Raw genomic sequence first — 20828 nt, 5'->3', positions numbered from 1 at the left:
GGGGCTTTGTTGGTGAAGGAAGAGATAGTGGGATCAGGAGAGGCCTCTATCCGAATCCCACCTTGCACATATTCTCAATTCATCGGTCAGTCACCAAGCATTCGGGGAGTCCTGGTCTGAGTGCTGGCACTACAGAGATAGACAAAGCCTGGCTTAGGGAGCTCTCACTTTCAGGAGAGAGGCAGCGTGCAGATAACCATGTAAGATATAGATTGTGTTAAATGAGAGGGAATCCCCAGAGAAGGCAAGAAGGAAGCAAAAGGCTTCCTGCACAAGGGAGGCTTTGAGCTGAATGCTGAAGGGAGCCAGAGGAACACAGAGGTGGAGGGGGAAAGGGACAGGCAGGAAAAAGGCAGGAGATGCAGTGCTGTGTTTGAGGAGCAGTGAGAAGACCAGTGCCCCTGGATCACAGAGGGGACAGTCCGGATCGGGGGAGAATGGGGAGCCTGCTTTGCAGGAGTGTCAACAGGAGTCCCAATCCTGTGTTATGTGCAATTTGCTTCCTTTCTTTCCAGAGACCATATTAAAGCAATGGAGGAAAGAAAGTTACTTCATAATCTTTTGCCTAAACAGCAGGCGGACCTGACTCCGAGGAGAATAAAGGACAGTTACATTGAAGTCCTTTTGCCTTTGGGAACTCAGCCTCAATTACGGGAGAGATATTTGTCCTCAAACAATGTTGTAAGGTAACAGGGTTGCTCTTTAGCTGGGATTTTAGTTTTAGAAGGAAATGAATGCACTGTGGTTTCCACATGCTGAATCTCACTTTCCTTTATTTCACAGATTTGGCAGGATTCTGGAGGATCTTGACAGCTTAGGAGGTATTAAAGCGTACCAACATTTCTCTGTACAGTTGTGCTTGTCACTGTTTACTTAGAATCAGAGAACCCTGTGGGTGAAAGGAACCATCAGAAGTTTTCTAATCTTTTTCTCTTCCTTCATGTGATTCAGTCTGCATAGATGACTACATAGAGAAGCTTGAGGCAGGGAGTCCGTAGATGAGTTTACAGCCAGCCCTATGGGTTAAGAAGTATGTCCTTAAAGCCTGCTCCCTACTTTAGACTTCCACTGATGATCCTTCAATTCCTCAAATATTTATTAAGGCTGTGTATAGGCATTGTACTAAATCCTAAAAGAGGGATAAAGGTAAATAAGACATAAATCCAACAGACTTAGAGTCTAGTCCTAATATACAGGATGGTCCAAAAGCTGCTATCAGCAGTAGTAATGATAATTATAATAAAAATGATTCTTTTAAGCTGTTAAGGCTTAAAACTGCATTAAGATTTGGTAGGACTCCTCTTATGAATCTGAAACCATTTTTGATGTAACCCCAGGCTTCCTTTCCTTAAACCAAATGAACCAGTTTCTTTTTAGCCTTCATTGGCAATACTATGCTGATACAACTGACTTTTATCAGAAGTTTAGAGTTTGTATCATGATAGTTTTATTTAAGTTAATTGAGTTGTTTGAAACCAGTAATTTGTGGTTTGTATATTTATTTAAAAACCATTTGTTGTGCCTTGGAAAAATGTTCATCAGATGAGCATACTGGTCTAACAATGTTTATAAGCTTTCTGCCAATTAGTAAACTTTGCCTGTATTGATGCTTCTGTTTCTGAACTAAACCTTTCTTGAACTGATATCTGCTTGTCTTTATTAGGGGCTCTTAGCATGCAAAAACAAACAATATTTGAACCTTACAGAATAATACATTGTGCTTATGCCTACTCTTCTGTTGCCAAGGCTGATTTAAACACATAGATGTCCTAATATCACCAGATGTTGGTAAGAACCTCTTAGGGGGACATCAGCAATTGAATGAATCAATCTGTTAAGGTGATAGAATATTAACATAGTCTACCAAGTGACTGATTAGCAGTTGTGAATGTATTGATAGATATGTGTGTGTTATATATATGTATACATGTATGTAAATGGGTAGTATATTATGGAATTTTTTTTCCATTTCTGTAGTTGAAATTTGAATTGCAACAAGATATCATTTTAAAAGAGTTTTTGTTTAGGAGGCACTGCGTGACTCAGTGAATTGAGAGCCAGGTCTAAAGATGGAAGGTCCTAGGTTCAAATCTGGCTTTCAGACGCTTCCCAGCTGTGTGACCCTGGGCAAATCACTTAACCTCCATTGCCTAGCCCTTACCACCCTTCTGCCTTGGAACCAATACACAGTAGTCATTCTAACATGGTCAAGTCATTGAATAATTTTCTTTATTGGGGAGTTTTTCATTTTCCTCTAAAGTAAGATGGCAAATTTAACTATGATTTAATTTTATTTCATTGCTGAAGGAGAACCCAAGTGCTGTGGTCAATATAATAATAATAATATTAGATCTCCCCAGAAGTATTGTGGAACTCAAATGATATAATGAATGTGAAGCACTTTGCAAATATCAAAACATTATATGAATTCCATTATTATTATTATTAATTATTATCAGTGACCTTCAGTCACCAGACCTCCAATCTGGTGATGACTTAATTCTCTAAGCCTTGTATTTCACTCTTGGTGATCTCAAACAGAATTTACAGAGCAATACAGAGGCATGCTAGTAAATATTTAACAACTAGGCTTTCCAGGACACACACAAAGATGTAGACTCACTCACAGACACAGACATACAGACACACATAGACACAGACACACATAGACACAGACACACACAGACACAGACACACACACACACACACACACACCCATCCCTACTTCCTTAAATCCAGATGATCAATAAAACATTCAGTAATAGATTCTGGTTAGAGTTAACTCCAGCACACCCTTTCTTCTCCCCCAGCCCTCAACCCCTTGTTCACTTTCAAGTAGAATGAATGGCTAACTGAACTTTTTAGGCAGGGGAAAGATAGGGGAGGTGGTAGAAAAGACATGAAAATTTGAGGATCAGCTTTTCCACACAATCTCTCTTTCTTAGAGAATCAGCTAAATGCTGAGTTGTTTTTAATGTATTGACCTGAGTGAGGGGTATAATGTCTAATTAAAGACATTCTGAAGACTGGAAGCTCTACTATGATTTTGAGAGAGATTGTCATGGTCACACTCTGCATTAAAGATATAGAAAAAATACCACTCAGAGGGTGTGTGGAAAACTCCCAATTTATCCTGTATATGCCTTTTTTGAACCTAATTGTTTGCATACAGTCTTCATCATTAAAGTGTGAGCTTCTTGAGAACAAAGATTGTTTTCTATCTTTTTGTATTACTAGAATTTAGCACAGTCCCAGGCACATAGTTGACTGACTGACTTATTGATTACCATGTTAGAAATTGGGGATACAAGAACAAAAATAGTCCCTAATTTCAAGACACTTGCTTACATTCTGCTAAGTAATAAACCATGGACATCTAGATTTATGTATTGAAATACATCAATCAATATATATAAATATACCAATAAATATATTGAAATATTTTAATCTATGTGCATATATGTATATAAAGTTATGTGTGTGTATGTATGATAATTTGAGGAGGGAGAGAGTACTAATAGAAATAGGGATCAAGAAAAATGAGATAGCCCCTGATCTGAGCCTTAAGGGAAGCTAAAGATTATAAGAGGCTAGTTTTTTACTCTGCTACAATTTGACAAAGCATAGGGAATAACCTGTGCAAAGGCTCATAAATAGGAAGTGGAACAGCAACTAGTCTAGTTTGTCTGGAACATAGAACATGTAAAGAAGATTAATGTAAATATCTGGAAAGGTAACTTAGAGCCATATGGTGGGGCTTTAACTGTCTACCCAAGTAGCTTGTGTTTTATTCTACAGGTGATAGGGAATCACTGAAGATATTTGACCAGAGAAGTGAAATGTTAGACCTATGCTTTGGGAAGATTATTTTGACAACAAGAGGAAGATGAACTGGAAATAGGGAGGTCCAATAAGAAACTATTGGAATTAATGTAGGTGAGAAGTGATAAGAGTCTGAGTAAAGTTGATGGACGTCTTGGCAGCTGATTGGATGTAGAAAATGAGGGAGAGGGAAAAGGCAAAGATGATGTTGAAGTTGTGAACTTGGGTTATTGACTGGTGGTGTCCTCAGTAATTTTCTTTTACGTTCAGTGATAGAGTTTTTTTAAATCCCATTTTTTGGTCCTTTATTAAAAGCTTCAGCTCATTTTGTGCTTTGATGTCCTGACATTCTAATAAAATGCTTCTGTTCTTGTTTTCCTTCTCATTTTTGCTGTGGTATGAATTTTTGAGTAGGTCTTAAAAAATCTGAGTTGATAGATGAGTTCACTGTGCATCTTTGCCATATCTTCTTTTCTCCCCTAAAGTCCTTATGTTCTTTTGCCAGCACTGATGCATACATTCTCTCTGCCCCAAAGGCCTTTGTTTTCTTATGTAGAGTATCATAATTAGAATAATTTTCTAGGTTCCTTCTAGGGGTCTCATTTGTCATGAGATGAATAACCAGAAGTGAGTTGTTTCTGTCAGGTTTGATAGACCTTGGAGGTTCTTGGTCATATCCCATATATGTTCACTCCCAAATGTTTGTGTCTGGTGCTATTAAGTGCATGATTCTAGGTACAGGAAAATAAGATGGAAGAAAAAAACAACAGGTTCTGCCCTCAAGATGCTTAAAGTGTTATTGTAGACATCCTATATCTCTCAGCAGTCAGAATTGGAAACCGATCAGAGGGGACCAGTGAAAGGTTTGGAAATTGAAGTCATAGACAGTGTGTATAGATAGCATATGTATTGACTGCTAGTGTCATCAGTAGTTTTCTTTTACTTCAGTGAGAGTGTTTTTAAAAATCCCATTTTTGGTCCTTTATCAAAAGCTCCAGCTCATTTTGTGCTCTACTGTCCTGACATTCTAATATATTTATTAGAATCATATTCTAGTAATTATTTGTGGATGGTAGGAAAGAAAATAGTTGCTGAAAAGGCAGGGTTTTTTCTTTTTTGTTTGTTTTTTTAAGAAGGTAGAAAGCCTATGCTTCAAGGAAGGTGAGAATTAGATGATTCAAGCTATGGGTCATAGTGACAAGAGGTTGTGTAAGTGAGTGGGATAAAGTATTAGTGTGCCAGGATGAGAGAGGGAAGGTAGACCTATGGATTTGAATCCTAGAGAACAAGAGACAGTTCTTGATCAGGGAATTGCTTCATGGGCCAGTAGCTGAGAACAGGGAGCAAAAGAGGTGTCTCTCAGTTTGAAAAATTTCAGTCCCTGTAATTTTAAAAACTTTATAAAATAAACATCAATATAACACGGTGGAAAGAAGAATGGATTTTGTCATTCCCATATATGTCACTTTGGACAAGTCCTTTCCCCTCTCTGAGGCTTTCTTTCCTTATCACTAAAATAAGACAATTAAACTGATCTCTAAAGCCTTTCAGTCAAACCAGCCTGTGATTCTAAGATGAGATCAATGCCTTCTGTAAAGTGGTGGCAGATGAGGGACCAGAACTTCATAAGCTATGGTCTGGTATTTATGTTGTGAGTAAGTGATCTGAGTATTGAGAAATATTTTTTACTGTTCCCTATCACTGATTAACTCTCTTATTTCTCCTTAGTTCTCGTTTGCTATACTCACACTAAAATAGAGTCTGTCAAGATGTCCCCTTATACTATTGTGACGGCCTTGGTTGACAAAATTGGTAAGTAATGTCGATCTATGCTTCAATTGAATTGAATTCATTTCTTCTTTTTTTTTTTAAACCCTTACCTTGGAGTCAATACTGTGTATTGGCTCCAAGGCAGAAGAGTGGTAAGGGCTAGGCAGTGGGGGTTAAGTGACTTGTCCAGGGTCACAAAACTAGGAAGTGTCTGAGGCTAGATTTGAACCCAGGACCTTTTGTCTCTAGTCCTAGCTCTAGCCATTGAACCTCTATTGAGCCACCTAAGCACCTCCAACTCAATTTCAGTATTCAGCTGAATATGGAAATATTAAATGGGTATTGACTAATTTGAGCAAAAGTAATTTCCTTTCATATGGAATTTTATTATATTTCAGTTGGTTTTCTTTCCAACGTATTAGCTGACCCTCACCAAAATAGGATTAACTCTTCACATGTAGGTGTAAGTTTTCTAGAAGTTAGCAACTGGGTCTGTATTTCTAGAGCCACCAGACCTACATCTGGCACCAAGGTGAGACCAGGTGAAAAAAGCAGTAGCAAAACAAAGCTTCCCTAGTTGTTTTCTTCATCAGTTAATCTTATTTGCCCTTGCTGTATAGAAGTAACTTAAAAAAAAAAATAAAACATTTCATGCGAAATTTGAACATGGAAAGACAATAGTTTTAGGTTTGGGAAATTTCAGAGGTTGTCCAGTTCAATCTCGTTCTCAATACAGGAATCCCTGCTATAGCATCCATGCTAAATGGCCTCCTACTTTGTAATTGCACATACTCAATGAGGACAGGCTCACTACATAACAAGGCACTTCAGTCCATTTGTATGTAGCTAGTACCTGGGTGGTACAGTAGATACAGTCCTAGATCTGGGTCCAGGAAGACCTGAGTTTAAATTCTGCCAGACATTTATTATTTGTGTGATTCTGGGCAATTCACTTAATCTCTGCCTGCCTCAGTTTCTCCATCAGTAAAATGGAGCTAATAATAGTACCTATTATCACTTGTTTTAAAAACAAAACAAAATAAAACAGAGCAGTTAGAAGGCTCAGTGGATAGAATCTGACCTGGAGATGGGAGGTCCCAGGTTCAAATTTCACTTCAGACACTTCCTAGCTGTGTGACTTTGGGCAAGTCACTTAACTCCAGTTGCCTAGCCTTTGTGGCTATTTTGACTCAGAACAAATACTTAGTATCAATTCTAAGACAGAAGGTAAGTGTTTAAAAAAAAAAAAGAAAGGATTTTCCTTAGGCAGTCTGATAGAGTGGAAAGAGCCTCTGAATCATGGCCCTGACACTTATTGGCTCTGTTATTTTGGGCAAGGCACATTGTTCCTCTTAACTTTCATTTCCCCATCTGCACCAATACTTGCCCTGCCCATGTCACAGGGCTATTAGTATGAAAGCATTCTGGAAACCTTAAAGCACAGCTACTGTGGTGGGAATTAGGGATTCTTTTCATACTATGTTGCATCAGTGACTTCATAGGGACTGGACTGATGCAGAGGGCAAAAGCCACCCACATTCTCTCATCTCCAACAACTCTTGTCTGTGTCATAATATAATATATTGTTTTACTAAGTCAAACTCTGCCTCTCATTTGTATATAATGTTCCCTATAAAATATTTAGAGCTCTGGAAATAATAGACTGTTTATATAAATAAGAGCAGTTAACTTAAAATGAAACCAAAATATGAAGTAAAAGAAGTAGAAATAGGCTCTTTTAAACACATATGCCAGACTCTACATTTTTCTTCCTATTAGAGCAGAGGTACTTAAACTGGGGTGGATTTCAGGGGGATCTGTGAATTTGGGTGGGAAAAAATTGACATCTCTATTTTCATTCCTCTTTGGTTTCATAATCCCATGTGTTTTATTTCATGCATTTAAAACAGCATTCTGAGAAGGGCTCCTTAAAAGGTTCATGAAATACCAGGTGAAGAATCCCGCTCTAGAGTTGTAAGGGTGAAGGAGTAGATGTAGCCTTGTAGCTAGAAAGATGCCATGTTCTTCCCTGTTCCCCTACGGAGTGTGGAGCATGTCCAGGCTCCTTTCTCCTCCAAGGATAAGCCATGCAGCCTCTATTCAGTTCACTCTGTAACAAGTGTTTATTAAGCACCCCTGGGTATACATTTCTCCTGGCTTTACCGCCTTCTTCCCTCACCATTCCTAAACAAGCAGTCTACTTCAGAGGAGAGAAGAGGAGCCTGAGCCTGGATCCTATTCCAAGTTTCCCTGTATATTTTTTCAGATTTACGTAAGAGAGATATAAGCCCAGAATGTGATATTCATTTTAATGGATATGTGAGTTGGGTTGGAAAGACATCTATGGAAGTCAAGATGCACATGTATCAGGTGAGTGGCAGCTTTGTTTCTGAATGATGCGAATCCTATAAACGGAGGGCCATGGGTAGACTCTGTGACCCCCGAGGATCCTCTACCTTTAGGAGAAGCCAGTTCGTTTTTCTCTTCCCCCCCCCCCCCCCCGCCCCCTTTAAACCCTTACCTCCAGTCTTAGAATCAATATCGCACCTTGGCGCCAAGGCAGAAAAGCACAAGAGTGGTGAGGGCTAGGCAATGGGGGTTAAGTGACTTGTCCAGGTTCACCCAGCTAGGAAGTCTGAGGTCATATTTAAATCCTAGACTTCTCATCTCCAGATCAGGTTTTCTATCCACTGAGCCACCTAGCTGCCCCTTTCTTTTGAAGGCACTTAATAAATGCTTATTCCCTCCTTCCTGGTCCTCTAAGGACATAAAAAGCCTCATCCATGAGGAATCTAGACCCTTGGACTTGGTAGATTTCTGAAGTCCATTTGAGTAACCCTGCCCTGCCCTGTTGACCAGATGTGTTTGCCTATGGAGAGAAAGGGGGACTGTGTTCAAAGGAGCTAAGTTCCCTCCTATCCTTGTCCCACGTCTTTGCCATAGTAGGGCAAAGGCAACGTCCTTGTGTTAAATGGTCAATGACTTTCACTGATATAATCTGTATCAGATTATTTACTGCCTTGGATGGTGGGGATGGGAGGGAAGGAGGAAATCTCAATCCTAAAATGTCAGAAAACAATTATCAAAAAATTGTCTATATGTGTAACTGAAAAAAAAAATGATCAATGACTTTCAAGTGCTTCATTGTGTCCCAACCTTGAGGTATTAGAATTGTGCTCTGACAAGGGTGTTCTGCCATGATGGATCAGACAATTTGTTTCATAATCTTTTATAGTACTTTCCCCTACTTTATCTGCTTGCTAGCTTCCTTCTAGTTTCTTCCTCAGGTGCTCTGGGGATGGTCTCACTCTCTTGTGTCTCTGGCCAAGTTTTCTGCAAAATTTGTTTTGTAGGCAGTATCTCATGCACATAATTGTCTACTAGCTTCCTTTTTAAGATTTTAAACAGTTGTTCATTTTGAAATTCAAATTGTCCTGGTCCACTGTATATCTGCTTGACAAGGTGCTCAAGCATCTGGTGACTAATTTGGTTTGTTAATCTTTTTTTAGTTTCTTAATTTTGGCAATTTATCCATTAAAAAAAAAAAAAACCCTTACCTTCCATCTTAGAATCAATACTGTGTATTGGTTCCAAGGCAGAAGAATGGTAAGGGCTTGGCAATGGGGGATAAGTGGCTTGTCCAGGGTCACACAGCTAGGAAGTATTTGAGACTAGATTCGAACCCAGGACCTCCTGTTTCTGAGTCTGGCTCTCAATCCACTGAGCCACCCAGCTGCCAAGGCAATTTATCAATTTTTATCTAGTACATATTGGATTCCAAAGTGTGACAAGGAAAAGACTGATATATATTAATTTCAGGTCGCCAAGGAATTCAGCTATGTAATTCCTAAATGAAAACTCAAGTCAGCAGTCAACCTTTTATGGAGTTTAATTACAAACAGGATGAAGAAAGGTATTAGAGATAGAGAAAGAGAGGGAGAGAGAAAGGGGAGAGAAGGGAATAGGGCTTAAATACCCCTTCTGTTTAGGCTGGACCAAAAGGCCCAAGCCCTTAGATAGCTGGGGCAAAGAAAAGAGATCAGTCCCTATTACTCACGTGACCAAAATGGAGAAACAGTCTCAGGGGCCTCCACCTCCAGCTTCCTTCAGAGCAAGCTTCTCAGAGCACCTCTCCAACCACTCAGAGCCAAAACTCTCCAACCAACCACCCCTCAGTCCTCAGACCCCTCTCTCTTTAAGCAAACCATCCAAGTTCCCTCCCCTCAGTTCTCACATCTACCAATCACTGTCCATGTCTTCCCTGTGCCAATGGTGGCTCTAGCTTAACCCAGGACCGCCCAGAGGTCTGTGGCTTTGCACATGTCTGTTGAAGGTCATATTCTCAAATAATTAAATCTTGATCCTTTGCTACAACCCTTCCTAAATCCTGTTACCCTGAGTAGGGTAGAGATTGGAATAATTAAATTTTGATCTATGCTGCAGCTCTTCCTAAATCCTGTTAGGACTAAGTAGGGTGGAGATTGTAATTTCCAAGACCTGGTTCTGTCATTCCAAGTATCTCTATTGTATCAATTCTAAAATCAATCATGACTCAAAGAAATTCCTGTTCTATGCTTAAGCATAGGTCAAAGCCCTTTCCATTGTTCAGCAAAAGGTTTCTGTCCTAAAGTAATCTTAAGAAGGGAGGAGGAGGAACCTCCCATGCCAATGGGGTTCACATTCCAATAGACTATCAGTAAGAAATTTTTCAAGTATGAAATTTCCCAATGGTGAAATTTCCAACATTTATAAGTCTAAGAAATTTTAAGGTTTACAAAAGCACTATCAATGTTTTCTCCTTCAAACCAATTGATTTACACAAGTCAAACTTCCTTAGGAGCTAATACAGAATTTTAAGAGCACAGATTTAGAGCTGGAAGAGATTCTCAAAGCCATTGAGTCCAAATTCCTTATTATTATTAATCCCTTATAGATGAAGAAATTTAGGCCTAGAAAGGCTAGTTAGTATATAAGGCAGATTTTAAAGTTAGAACTGCTTTTTTAAAAAGTTTATTTATTTTTCCCTCAAAGGAAGTTTTTAGCATTTTTATTTTTTTAATTTAAATTAATTTATTTAGTCAATTTATAACATTATTTCTTGGTTACAAGAATCATATTTTTTCCCTCCCTCCACTACCCACACCCTTCCCATAACTGACTCACAATTCCACTGGGTATTACATGTGTGCTTGATCAAAACCCATTTCCATGTTGTTGGTGTTTGCATTAGGATGATTACTTAGAGTCTACATCCCCAATCAGATTTCCATGTATTCAAGCAGTTTTTTTTCTTCTGTGAAGTTAGATCTTCTTGACTCCCAAGTCCAGCATTCTCTCCTAGCTGGTAGTAGTCTATGTCAGTATCTATTCCTGTATCTTTTCCATTTTTTAGTATCAACTGCTTGTTTAAATAAGTCTCAATAAAGAGAATAAAAGGTTCAACTTCATGAGGTTTATTTGATTATGGATCTATAAGTTTGTTATTTATAAGATTAAAGTTTGTGAAAAAATTTTGAATATTATACATCAGAGGCTTTTTGGGGGGTATGTGGGGTTTTGTGTGTGTGTATTTATATATATGCAATCTGTGATTTTGTTGGTATAAGCAACTCCCAGTGAGGAAACTCCCTCCACCAAGGCAGGTTAACACCTTGGATGTAATTTAAAATATTAAAGAGTTGCCTAGTACACTTAAGATTAAAAAGATTGCTAGAATACTTTAGCCAGTATGTGCCAGAGGCAGGGCTTGTATTCATCTCTTTCTGACTCTAGGACTCTCCATGTACTATCACCGATTGCCTGCTAGTATGTCAGAGTTAGATGACTAAATAAGGATTATATAGATGGTTGTAGTGGTCTTCCCATGATTATTTCTTAAAGTCATTGTACTAGTTAGAATTACTGTGTTATTAATAGGCAGCACCTGTTCTATCCAACCTCTTTCCTTTTTTATTTTAGTTACAGGATGCTGTTAGACATCACATCTTGGAGGCCACATTTGTAATGGTGGCACGTGATCCTGAAAGTAAAGGGTAATTATTGATCTAGAACTCTGGAACTGTGCAATATATTCCCAATACTCTTTGTTACTTTTATTCTACCAGAATGAAGTTGGATTTCTAAGTTAATTGACCTAGTCATTTATACTGGAATTAGCTATGTTAATTTCTTTAGTTAAGGGAAAAAGGCTAGATTCCATGGTCTCCTTATTATGCCCTCTTACTATTCCCTCCCCCCTCACAAAATTCTCTTTAAACATATTTTGGTTATTCTCAAATTTACATCTGAGGATTTTTGTGGTTAATATTTTGTTCATAGCAGTAGAATGACCTACAAGTCAAATTTGAGTCCTCTTTTGACATCCAGCTTTGAGCAAAATCAGTCAACTTATTAAAAAAGCTATTGTTGAATGGACAAACAAATAAACCTCACTTTACCTAATGAATGTATGTGGTCTAGGAAATTAATCCACATGTTGTTCCAGAACGTATGTTACCTCTGTCAGATTTTTACAGCATGCCACACTGGATTGAAAGGCAGTGTGTTCTGGCATAGAGTTCTCAAGCTTTTGGATGGGAGGACCCCTTTGAAAACTGTCGAGGATCTCAGAGTGGTCAGTTGTTTCAGTCATCTCTAACTCAGGGTGACCTCATTTGGACATCTTGGCAAAGATGCTGGACTGGTTTGCCATTTCCTTCTCCAGTTCATTTTTCAGATGAGGAAACTGAGACAGTTACCCAGAGTCATATAGCTAGTAAGTATCTGAGGCTGGATTTGAACCTGTCTTCCTGCCTCCAGAACCTGTGCTCTCTCTGTTGTGTCACCTAGCTGCCCCTGAGGATTTCTGTGAAGTGCTAGCCTAGCAGATAGAGAGTGTTTCAGAGTTCTGACTCTGACCTATGTGGTGTTGGTTATGTGTCCCTGGGCAAAGGACTCTTTTTTTTTTTAAATTTTAACCCTTAACTTCCATTTTGGAATCAATACTGTGTATTGGTTCCAAGGCAGAAGAGCAGTAAAGGGGTAGGTAATGGAGGTCAAGTGACTTGCCCAGGGTCACACAGCTAGGAAGTATCTGAGGTCAGATTTGAACCCAGGACCTCTCATCTCTGGGTCTGGCTCCTATTTCACTGAGTCACCCAGCTGCGCCCAGGCAAATCACTTTTAACTTCTCAATACTCTAGTCAACTTGCTCAGAGTTTAAATGATGGAAAAATAGTAGAAGGAGTTTGCTTGCCTGTGAATTAGTTGTACTAGTGAAATCCCAAATTCAGGTCCCATCCCTGTCCATACTTGATTGCTTTCAAATTACCCTCTCTGGTCCCATCTTGTCTCTTCCTCATTCTCCGTTCCCGTTTTGACAGAGGGAAACTGAGGTTCAAGTTCTGTCTCTGTCTGTCTTTGGGACCACAAGGAAGTCACTTGGCCCTGGCAGTTCTTTAAGACTGCAAGAATGAGGCAACTCATAGCTCTGAATCAGTGGAGGGAATTTCTGTGCTTGAGCAGTTCTTCATACCCTTAAAGTCACAATACTGGACCAAAAGAGGTGATTGGGAGTTAGGAGGCATCATCAAATTGTTTGTTAGTTGGCGCTGATGGTGCTATTTTTTGTTTGGTAAGATTATCAAAATATATAATATTGCTCATATAATGGACTAAATATATATAAGTATTTACAAATAAATATATAAACCCATCAAAATGCCTTTGTTCACCTCAGAGAGAGAACTTACTTAAATTTCATCTCTGATTGTCTAGCTGCTTATGCCTTTGGCGAAATGAAGAATCCTTTTATAATAAGAATGGGCACAGCAGATGATGCATCTAATACCTATATCATAAGACCTTCAAAAGGTTGTTCCATTTTACCAGTCACACAGAGAAGAGATAGAGAGAAGGCTTGGAAAAACAAAAAGACAACCGTCACCTCAACTTTCACCAAATGAAACCATGCTTTAGCATGCATACAATCATATCCACACCTATGTTTATGCATTCACACCTATATATTTATTATATACACACATTTTTTTCTCCTCTCTTCAGACCAGCTTTTATAAATCCACTAGTCCTTGAGACTCCAGAGGAAGAAGAACTCTTCAAGCAAGGAGAATGTATGTCACATTGTATATCCTCGCCTAAGAAATCGGAGTAAATAGAACCCTGGGGAGATTTCAGATAGTTTCCTGGAACTTCATGCTAGTCAGATTTTTTTTCCCCATGCTGGGAGATGGCTGACTTTTCAGGTTTGCTTTTTAGAAGCCTCATTTTCACCCAGTGTGACCAGGGTCTTGAATTGAACTGTAAACTCCAACCCAGAATGAACAGCATTAGTTTGCTCTACACCAAATCTATAGTCTAATACGTTTTTGCTGATTTTTAAACTGTGCCAAAATCTTTCCCTTCAAGGGCTATTGAATGTGTTCTAATAAGTCCATCAGACTTATCGAGTGCTTCCTAAGCTATGAGGCACTAGAGGTAACAGACATGAGGGTAGCACACAATCTCTGCCTTCTACAAGATTGCAGTCAAGTGAGGGAGGAATGGGGAAAAGAACGCAGTGTCCAGAAATGGCACAAAGCAGAATCTGACAGTGTGTGAGAAGTGCCAAGAGCTGTGGGCTATCTAGTAGCTGGAAAGGCTATTTAGATGAGGTGGCATTTGAACTGGCCCCTTTTACATGAAATTTCCCACAATGTCTATATATAAATGAACCATTACTGCATTTCATGTGAAAGTAGACTTGGATGGGGAGAAGATAATTCCACTTCTTTTACTATAAGTAATTAATCAGTAGTTGAAATGGACTCCATAATATATGCTTCCTAAAACTGACAGTTCAGAAACATCACTGGGCTCAGTGCTGAACTCATTTCATTTGGATCTAGCTATTGTTTTCATACACTTCATGATGTCATAATGATGTAGACATTTAGGAAGATAAGCTTATATAAGTTGTAAGTCATTGAAAGAGAATAGTGTAGACTTATAATTTGCTGACTTCTCTGACGGTGGTGAATTGTGGGTTTTTTGGATTTCTCATTTTCTAGTGAATAAGGGGAGGCGGATTGCTCTCACCACTGCATCCTTATTGAAGATGGCTCCCACGGCAGAAGAAAGGAATGCCATTCATGACATGTTCCTTAATACGCTGGACTCGAGGCAAGTTGGGGCAGACAGCTTGAAAAGAGGGAGAGTTTTTGTGGAATATAGGACTTTTTGAGGAGCTAAGTTGAATACATTTCAAATTGGGATAGACGTTTAAAAATGACTCACTAGTGTCTAGTTGTTCTTCAGTGCCTCATGGTTTTATGGAGGTGGTCTTGGCATCTTAAAGACTAGTCAATGGAACACAAATGTTGGCAGGAAGTTTCCTTCCAGGTCCTAGGAGGTCAGTATTTGGGTGGTCCAAGAGTCACTGGATCTGGGTTTGAAGAATCGCACCGTTAGAAGGTTGGTCACTGGGGAGTGAATTTTTTCTTCCATAGCCACTCATGAAACATTCTGAATGAGTCTGCATTGATGGAGGGGATGCTTTCACTGATGAAATCTCAGGCCCTTGAAGAATTGGCGTGGCTATGAAGTGACATCTTCTACTTTGTGCAGTGAAAAGACAACTATGTAATGTGTCCTCAGCTTGTGATAACTGGGGGGGGTCCTATTGACTACACTTGATTCACGTTGATTCGATCAAAGAACACATTGACTTTAGGTTCACAAATAAGATATTATTTCCTTACCTCTCATTGTCATCTTAAGTAAAGAAAGTTTTTAAACCCTATTAATGGATTGGAGGAGACCTCAAGAATTTCTCACTTTGCTTCCAGGAAAGGTGTGTGACCTTCTCCTTCTTCCCTCCTCTCCTCCCCATTCCCCTTTATCTCATAAGCATTGACCCCAATTGTTCTTTTGTAAATCTGAAATTAGTTTTACTATTAGTAGTTGCTTTTCCAAGGCTTTGGTTCTCTAGTTTCCACTCTGAAAAGAACATTATAGGTAGGGATTGCAGGATATGACTCGGGGATCACTGCCTTTCCTTGGCTGTTCCAAGTTGTGAAGCTCTGCCTTCACTTTTTCAGCAAATATTTATTAATGTCTTTTGTGTGTCCAGCACTGTGCTAGGCACTGGGAATGTAGGGACAAAACCAAAATAGTCTTTGCCCTACCTAAAGCAGTGATTCTCAAACTTTTTGGAATCGAGGTCCCTTTTGGACAATTTTGGAGACCTCAAACGGCATTTATGTATCTGGGTTATATCTATCAATTTTTGTTTACCATATTAAACATTAAAAATGTAAAGATATTTGTTAGTTTACTTAAAATATAAAAAATCAATGATGTGTTACCATAAATAATGTTTTAGTGAAAATAACTATTTACCAAACAAAAACATATTGGTGAGAAAAGTAGTGTTGTTTTACCTTTTTTTCCCCCAATTTCTTTAATGTCTGATTCAGCAGAAAACATCTCAGTTCATCTATTAGTTTTATGTAGGAGATAGTACCTGAACTGAACTTTGAATGAAGCCTAATATCCTATTAGGCAAGAGATAAGGAAGGAGGGAAATTCATTCAGGGCATCAGAATTGCCACGTCCCTAATTCTCTTCTCCTGTCTTTGCATCATACTTCACTATTTATACCTTCTGATTGCTAGGAGTATTGTACGTCTTGAAATAACCTTTATGCATTCTTGCACCGGGCTTTTGGTGGAGAGTTTTGTGTATTTAGTAATGTTTTAACTTTTCAGAAAAGGCAAACAGGAAGAGAGAAGTAAGGTCGTGAGGATTAATTGCATTGAACTCGAAAAGACACGATTGTGTGGGCAATCTTGGGAGAAGGAGATGAAAAGCACAAGATATGTTTGATTACAATGGAGCATATTTTGTGTTTTGTGAAGCACCAAAAAAAATAAAAAAGGCAGCAGGATGTGATGGAGTCTTGCAGTTTTCTCACTTGTTAAAATGAGTTAGACTAGATGATCTCCAAAGTTCAAAATTCAGTGAGTTTAATTTATTTGGGGCCCAAATGTTTACATATATAAAGCTTGTCATATAAATGTACGTGATATGCCAGTATGGCCTGTGTCACTATTACATCCTGTTGATAAAAAGCCTTTTATTCCCAGAGCCATTCAGTTTTCATTTTCCACAGCTCTACCATATCCAATCGGTTCCCTCAGCTTTTTGATTTTCCTTCTGCTTTACACTCACATAGCCCCCACTCTAGTTAAGGCACATCATCTCTTACTTGAATTGTTATCTGTTTTTTTTTGTTGTTCTGTTTCCACATTTTTTTTTAAATTAAAACCCTCACCTTCCATCTTGGAGTCAATACTGTATACTGGCTCCAAGGCAGAAGAATGGTAAGGGCTAGGCAATGGGGGTCAAGTGACTTGCCCAGGGTCACACAGCTGGGAAGTGTCTGAGCTCAGATTTGAACCCAGGACCTCCTTTCTGTAGGCCTGGCTCTCAATCCACTGAGCCACCCACCTGCCCCTCTGTTTTCACATTTGTTAACCCTAGAACTAAAAAATTAAAGCTATTGCATTGATCTAAGTACAGACCGCTTCCTTAAAGTGAATTCTTTTTGAAAGGAAAAATCAAACAAAGCTGTAGAAGTATATGCTAAAAAGTAACACTGGTTTTATGTTTGTGTATATGCCACATTTAGGTATTGAATAAGCCAGAATTTGTCAAAAAACAATGCAACCTGCATTTGGATCAGTTTAGCAATTTTGTGATTCCTTGATTGTGCCAAAAGCCTTAGGATGATGTTTGTGGCTTTTTAATGAAATTCTCATACTGGAATAATTGAGCAAATCTGAATTTATATAGGACTGTAACTTTTGAAAGTCAAGTTTTACGTCCTGATTCAAAGTGGATGGAAGATACAATATTGAAGAGCCTGCATATATGCCATCCCGAGGTATTGTAGTTTTTTTTTTTGTCTGGACATGTATAATAGAGGCAGAAAAATTCTAAACAAACAGCATGCCAATTGATTCACATGTACCTATGAGTGTTCTAAGAGTCCTTAAAAAAAATAACGCTTACCTTCCATCTTAGAATTAATATTGTGTACTGCTTCCAAGGCAGAAGAGGGGTAAGGGCTAGGCAATGGGGGGGGGGGTCAAGTGACTTGCCCAGGGTCACACAGTGAGGAAGTGTTTGGGGTCAGTATTGGATCCCAGGACCTTCTGATTCCAAGCCTGATGCTTTATCCACTTAGCCACCCAGCTGCCCTTATGAGAGTCCTTTTTAAGGCTTGATTTCTCCCATTTCCCAAGTATAGTTCTTTATTAGTTTTGGATGTCACATATACATTTATGTATTTTAAACACAGAAACGGAATATTTTCAATAGAATCTTTGGAGGTTACCTTATGAGAAAAGCATATGAACTTGCTTGGGCTACTGCTTATCAATTTTGGTGAGTCATGGTATACACATTGATAGTAATCCTAAATAATTTGGTGAGGTCTAAATGTGGTCTCCTAAAAGTGAAGCAAGATTGGTAGTTTGCATGCTTGAATTAAATTTTCATTGAAGAAAAGTATCTGTTAATTTAATATGTTAGTCCTGCTGAAAGGAGGATGCTTTTTATTTTATTTTTTTAACCCTTACCTTCTGTCTTAGAATTAGTACTCTGTATTGGTTCTAAGGCAGAAGAGCGGTAAGGGCTAGACAATGGGGGTCAAGTGACTTGCCCAGGGTCACACAGCTGGGAAGTGTCTGAGGCCAGATTTGAACCCAGGACCTCCCATCTCTAGGACTGGCTCTCAATACACTGAGCCACCCAACTGTCCCCAAGAGGATGCTTTTTGACATAGTTCTGTTGTCAAAGTGGCCCCTCTTGTCTTTCCAACATCATAATTTCTTCTTTTTAAAATTAAATTTTGGGTTAATATTGAGTCTACCTGGCATAAGAAAGAATAAATGAAAAGGCATTTATTAAACGCTTGCTATGTATTAGGCATGTGCTAAGCTCTGGAGATACAAATACAAAAACAGACAGTCCTTGGCCTGAACGCGCTTATATTCTAATGAGGAAGCCAACACACAAAGGGAAGTTGTGGTCTTAGGCAGGGCACTTTGGTCCTAAGAATTATGGGAACAGTGAGTGGGGCCTTGGGAGAGCAGAGCTGTGGAAGGGTTGACTTTGGTCCTAATCCTGGAACTGGACAGTAGGGAGATTGAGAGGGCTATGCTTTAAGATGCAGCTGCGTTGGAGAGTCTGCAGGATGAGCAGGCAGTGAGGTATGGAGTAAAGGATCTGTTGGGGTTTTCTTGAAATACTGGGCAGTCAGGATGGGGGGGTCCCAAGGCCATTAGGACCCTTAAAACAAGATTCTCTCATCCATCAACAGCGGTTCCAGAGCTTTTCTAGCTGCAGTAGATGATATCGTGTTTCAGAGCCCTGTTGAAATTGGATCACTGCTTTTTTTGTCTTCCCAGGTAGGTATGAAATGCAAAATTAAATAATATTCTCTTTGTTTATCCTGGGAGTAAAGGAAGGAAGAGAAGATACTTTTATACCTTAGAGTTATTTTTTTCTCATCACTAATTTTCCCCCCTCATTCTTAGGAGAGTGGTTGACTAAATTATGCTTTCTTTTTAAAAATACTCTCTTAGGTTTGTTATACTGAAAAGAATTACATTCAAGTCAGAGTACACAGTGAAGTATCTTTACCCTGCACTAAAGAGCACAAGACTACCAATATTTTCCATTTTACATTTTATGCCAAAGAAAATGTGCCATTGGTGATTCCCAAAACTTACGGAGGTAAGTAACAATAATGAATGTTATTTTTTTTTTAACCCTTACCTTCCATCTTGGAATCAATACTGTGTATTGGTTGCCCAGGGTCACACAACTAGGAAGTGTCTGAGGTCAGATTTGAACCCAGACCTCCCATCTCTGGGCCTGACTCTCAATCCACTGAGCCACCCAGCTGCCCCCAGTGGATGTCCCCCCACACCCCCTGAAGAGCTATCTACATTGTTTCCTGGGCTTCCAATTTGGAATTGATAGTCACTGCCACAGAAGACATATAAACCTTTTTGCATTAATATGTGCCTTTTTCTGCTATTGTTTTTTATTTCTGTTTTGCCCCGATTTTCATTTTCCCCTCCCTTCCTACTTCCCAGTGAGTTATTTTTTTCTAACAGAAGAAAGGAATAAAAAAAGCAGTTATCTAAAATTATCCAGTGCATGAAGCACTGGAAAAATATGTGCAGCTTTTCATATTTTTATATATAGTCTCAAGTTTTGCATAGATAAGGAGGGAGGGACATTGCCTCCTGTTTGTGCATAGCTTCTGTAGTTGAGGACCCATGGCAGATACCATTCCTCCTACTGGCTGATGATGATAACCAAAGCCTGCTCCATAGTCCGTACCCCCAGCCTGTGAGCAGAAGATGGGGCGTCTTCTCAATGGTCTAGGAATTTACATTTGAACAGAGGGGTATAGAACATGTTTATAGTATTGGTTTTGCTATTATTTTCTTTCTACCTTATGAATTGCGGGACAGATTAGAATTAGGGGATGCCCCAAGTGATGTGCTGTCTAGAGAAGGATCAAGAAGTTTACATCTTAATAGTAGACTATAACACGTTCATATCCTCATTATTGTCTTCCCCTGTATTTTCTCATTTTGGTGGTGGGTGATAGATTGCAAGTAGGGAATGAATGCCCCAGGCGATCTCTCTAGAATCCTCTGAGGGGATTCATATGGCCTATCACTGTCCCTGGTCTTCCTTGTTTCCATCATCTGCTCAGGTCCTAATTTGCTGAGATGTGATGATGAGTTCCTTAAGGAGCAATCTTTCTTTTATTTCAGAGTCCATGTTGTTTTTAGATAGTCGGCGACATTTCAGGTCCGTTATAGAAGACACAAAAGATGAATGGGAAAATTCCTATCCAGCATCGCCCTAAAAAATGCTGCCTTTTGGAACCAGAGGATGACAGAGCATACGGTATTTAAGAGAGTTATGGAGGGAGCTACTGTAAAAGCATTCTAGTCTTCATCGAGAAGGATCATTCCTAGAAGAAAGGGGATCTTTGATTAACCCAACGACGACGAAAACAAAAATCTTAAAATAATTTATGCTGTGTTCATAACCTAATTTAGTACTAAATTGCTTTCCTTTTCTTCTGCCAAAGCAGTAGGACAAGATGATTTTTATAAATAACTTTTGCTGTACTTGTTTTACATTTCAATATTAAAAGTCCACTCTAA

At 39.0% G+C, this 20828-nt stretch overlaps 1 protein-coding gene across 4 annotated transcripts in view; it reads left to right on the top strand.

Annotated features, from left to right (window-relative positions):
- Positions 1–20828, top strand: part of ACOT9 (acyl-CoA thioesterase 9) — a 30788-nt gene extending 9960 nt beyond the window's left edge. For all 4 annotated transcript variants that reach the window (XM_007493419.3, XM_007493420.2, XM_056793359.1 and 1 more), the window contains 12 exons: positions 516–686; positions 784–821; positions 5551–5634; positions 7859–7962; positions 11551–11624; positions 13636–13703; positions 14640–14751; positions 17425–17515; positions 17933–18018; positions 18956–19043; positions 19221–19371; positions 20430–20828. In XM_007493419.3, the coding sequence (XP_007493481.2) occupies positions 516–686; positions 784–821; positions 5551–5634; positions 7859–7962; positions 11551–11624; positions 13636–13703; positions 14640–14751; positions 17425–17515; positions 17933–18018; positions 18956–19043; positions 19221–19371; positions 20430–20524 (1162 nt within the window). In that variant the 3' untranslated portion in view covers positions 20525–20828. The remainder of the gene's footprint in view (positions 1–515; positions 687–783; positions 822–5550; positions 5635–7858; positions 7963–11550; positions 11625–13635; positions 13704–14639; positions 14752–17424; positions 17516–17932; positions 18019–18955; positions 19044–19220; positions 19372–20429) is intronic.

This window comes from Monodelphis domestica, chromosome 4 (assembly GCF_027887165.1).
Source record: "Monodelphis domestica isolate mMonDom1 chromosome 4, mMonDom1.pri, whole genome shotgun sequence".
In the NCBI taxonomy this organism is placed as follows: domain Eukaryota; kingdom Metazoa; phylum Chordata; class Mammalia; order Didelphimorphia; family Didelphidae; genus Monodelphis; species Monodelphis domestica.
This window is presented reverse-complemented; position numbering and strand designations above follow the sequence as displayed.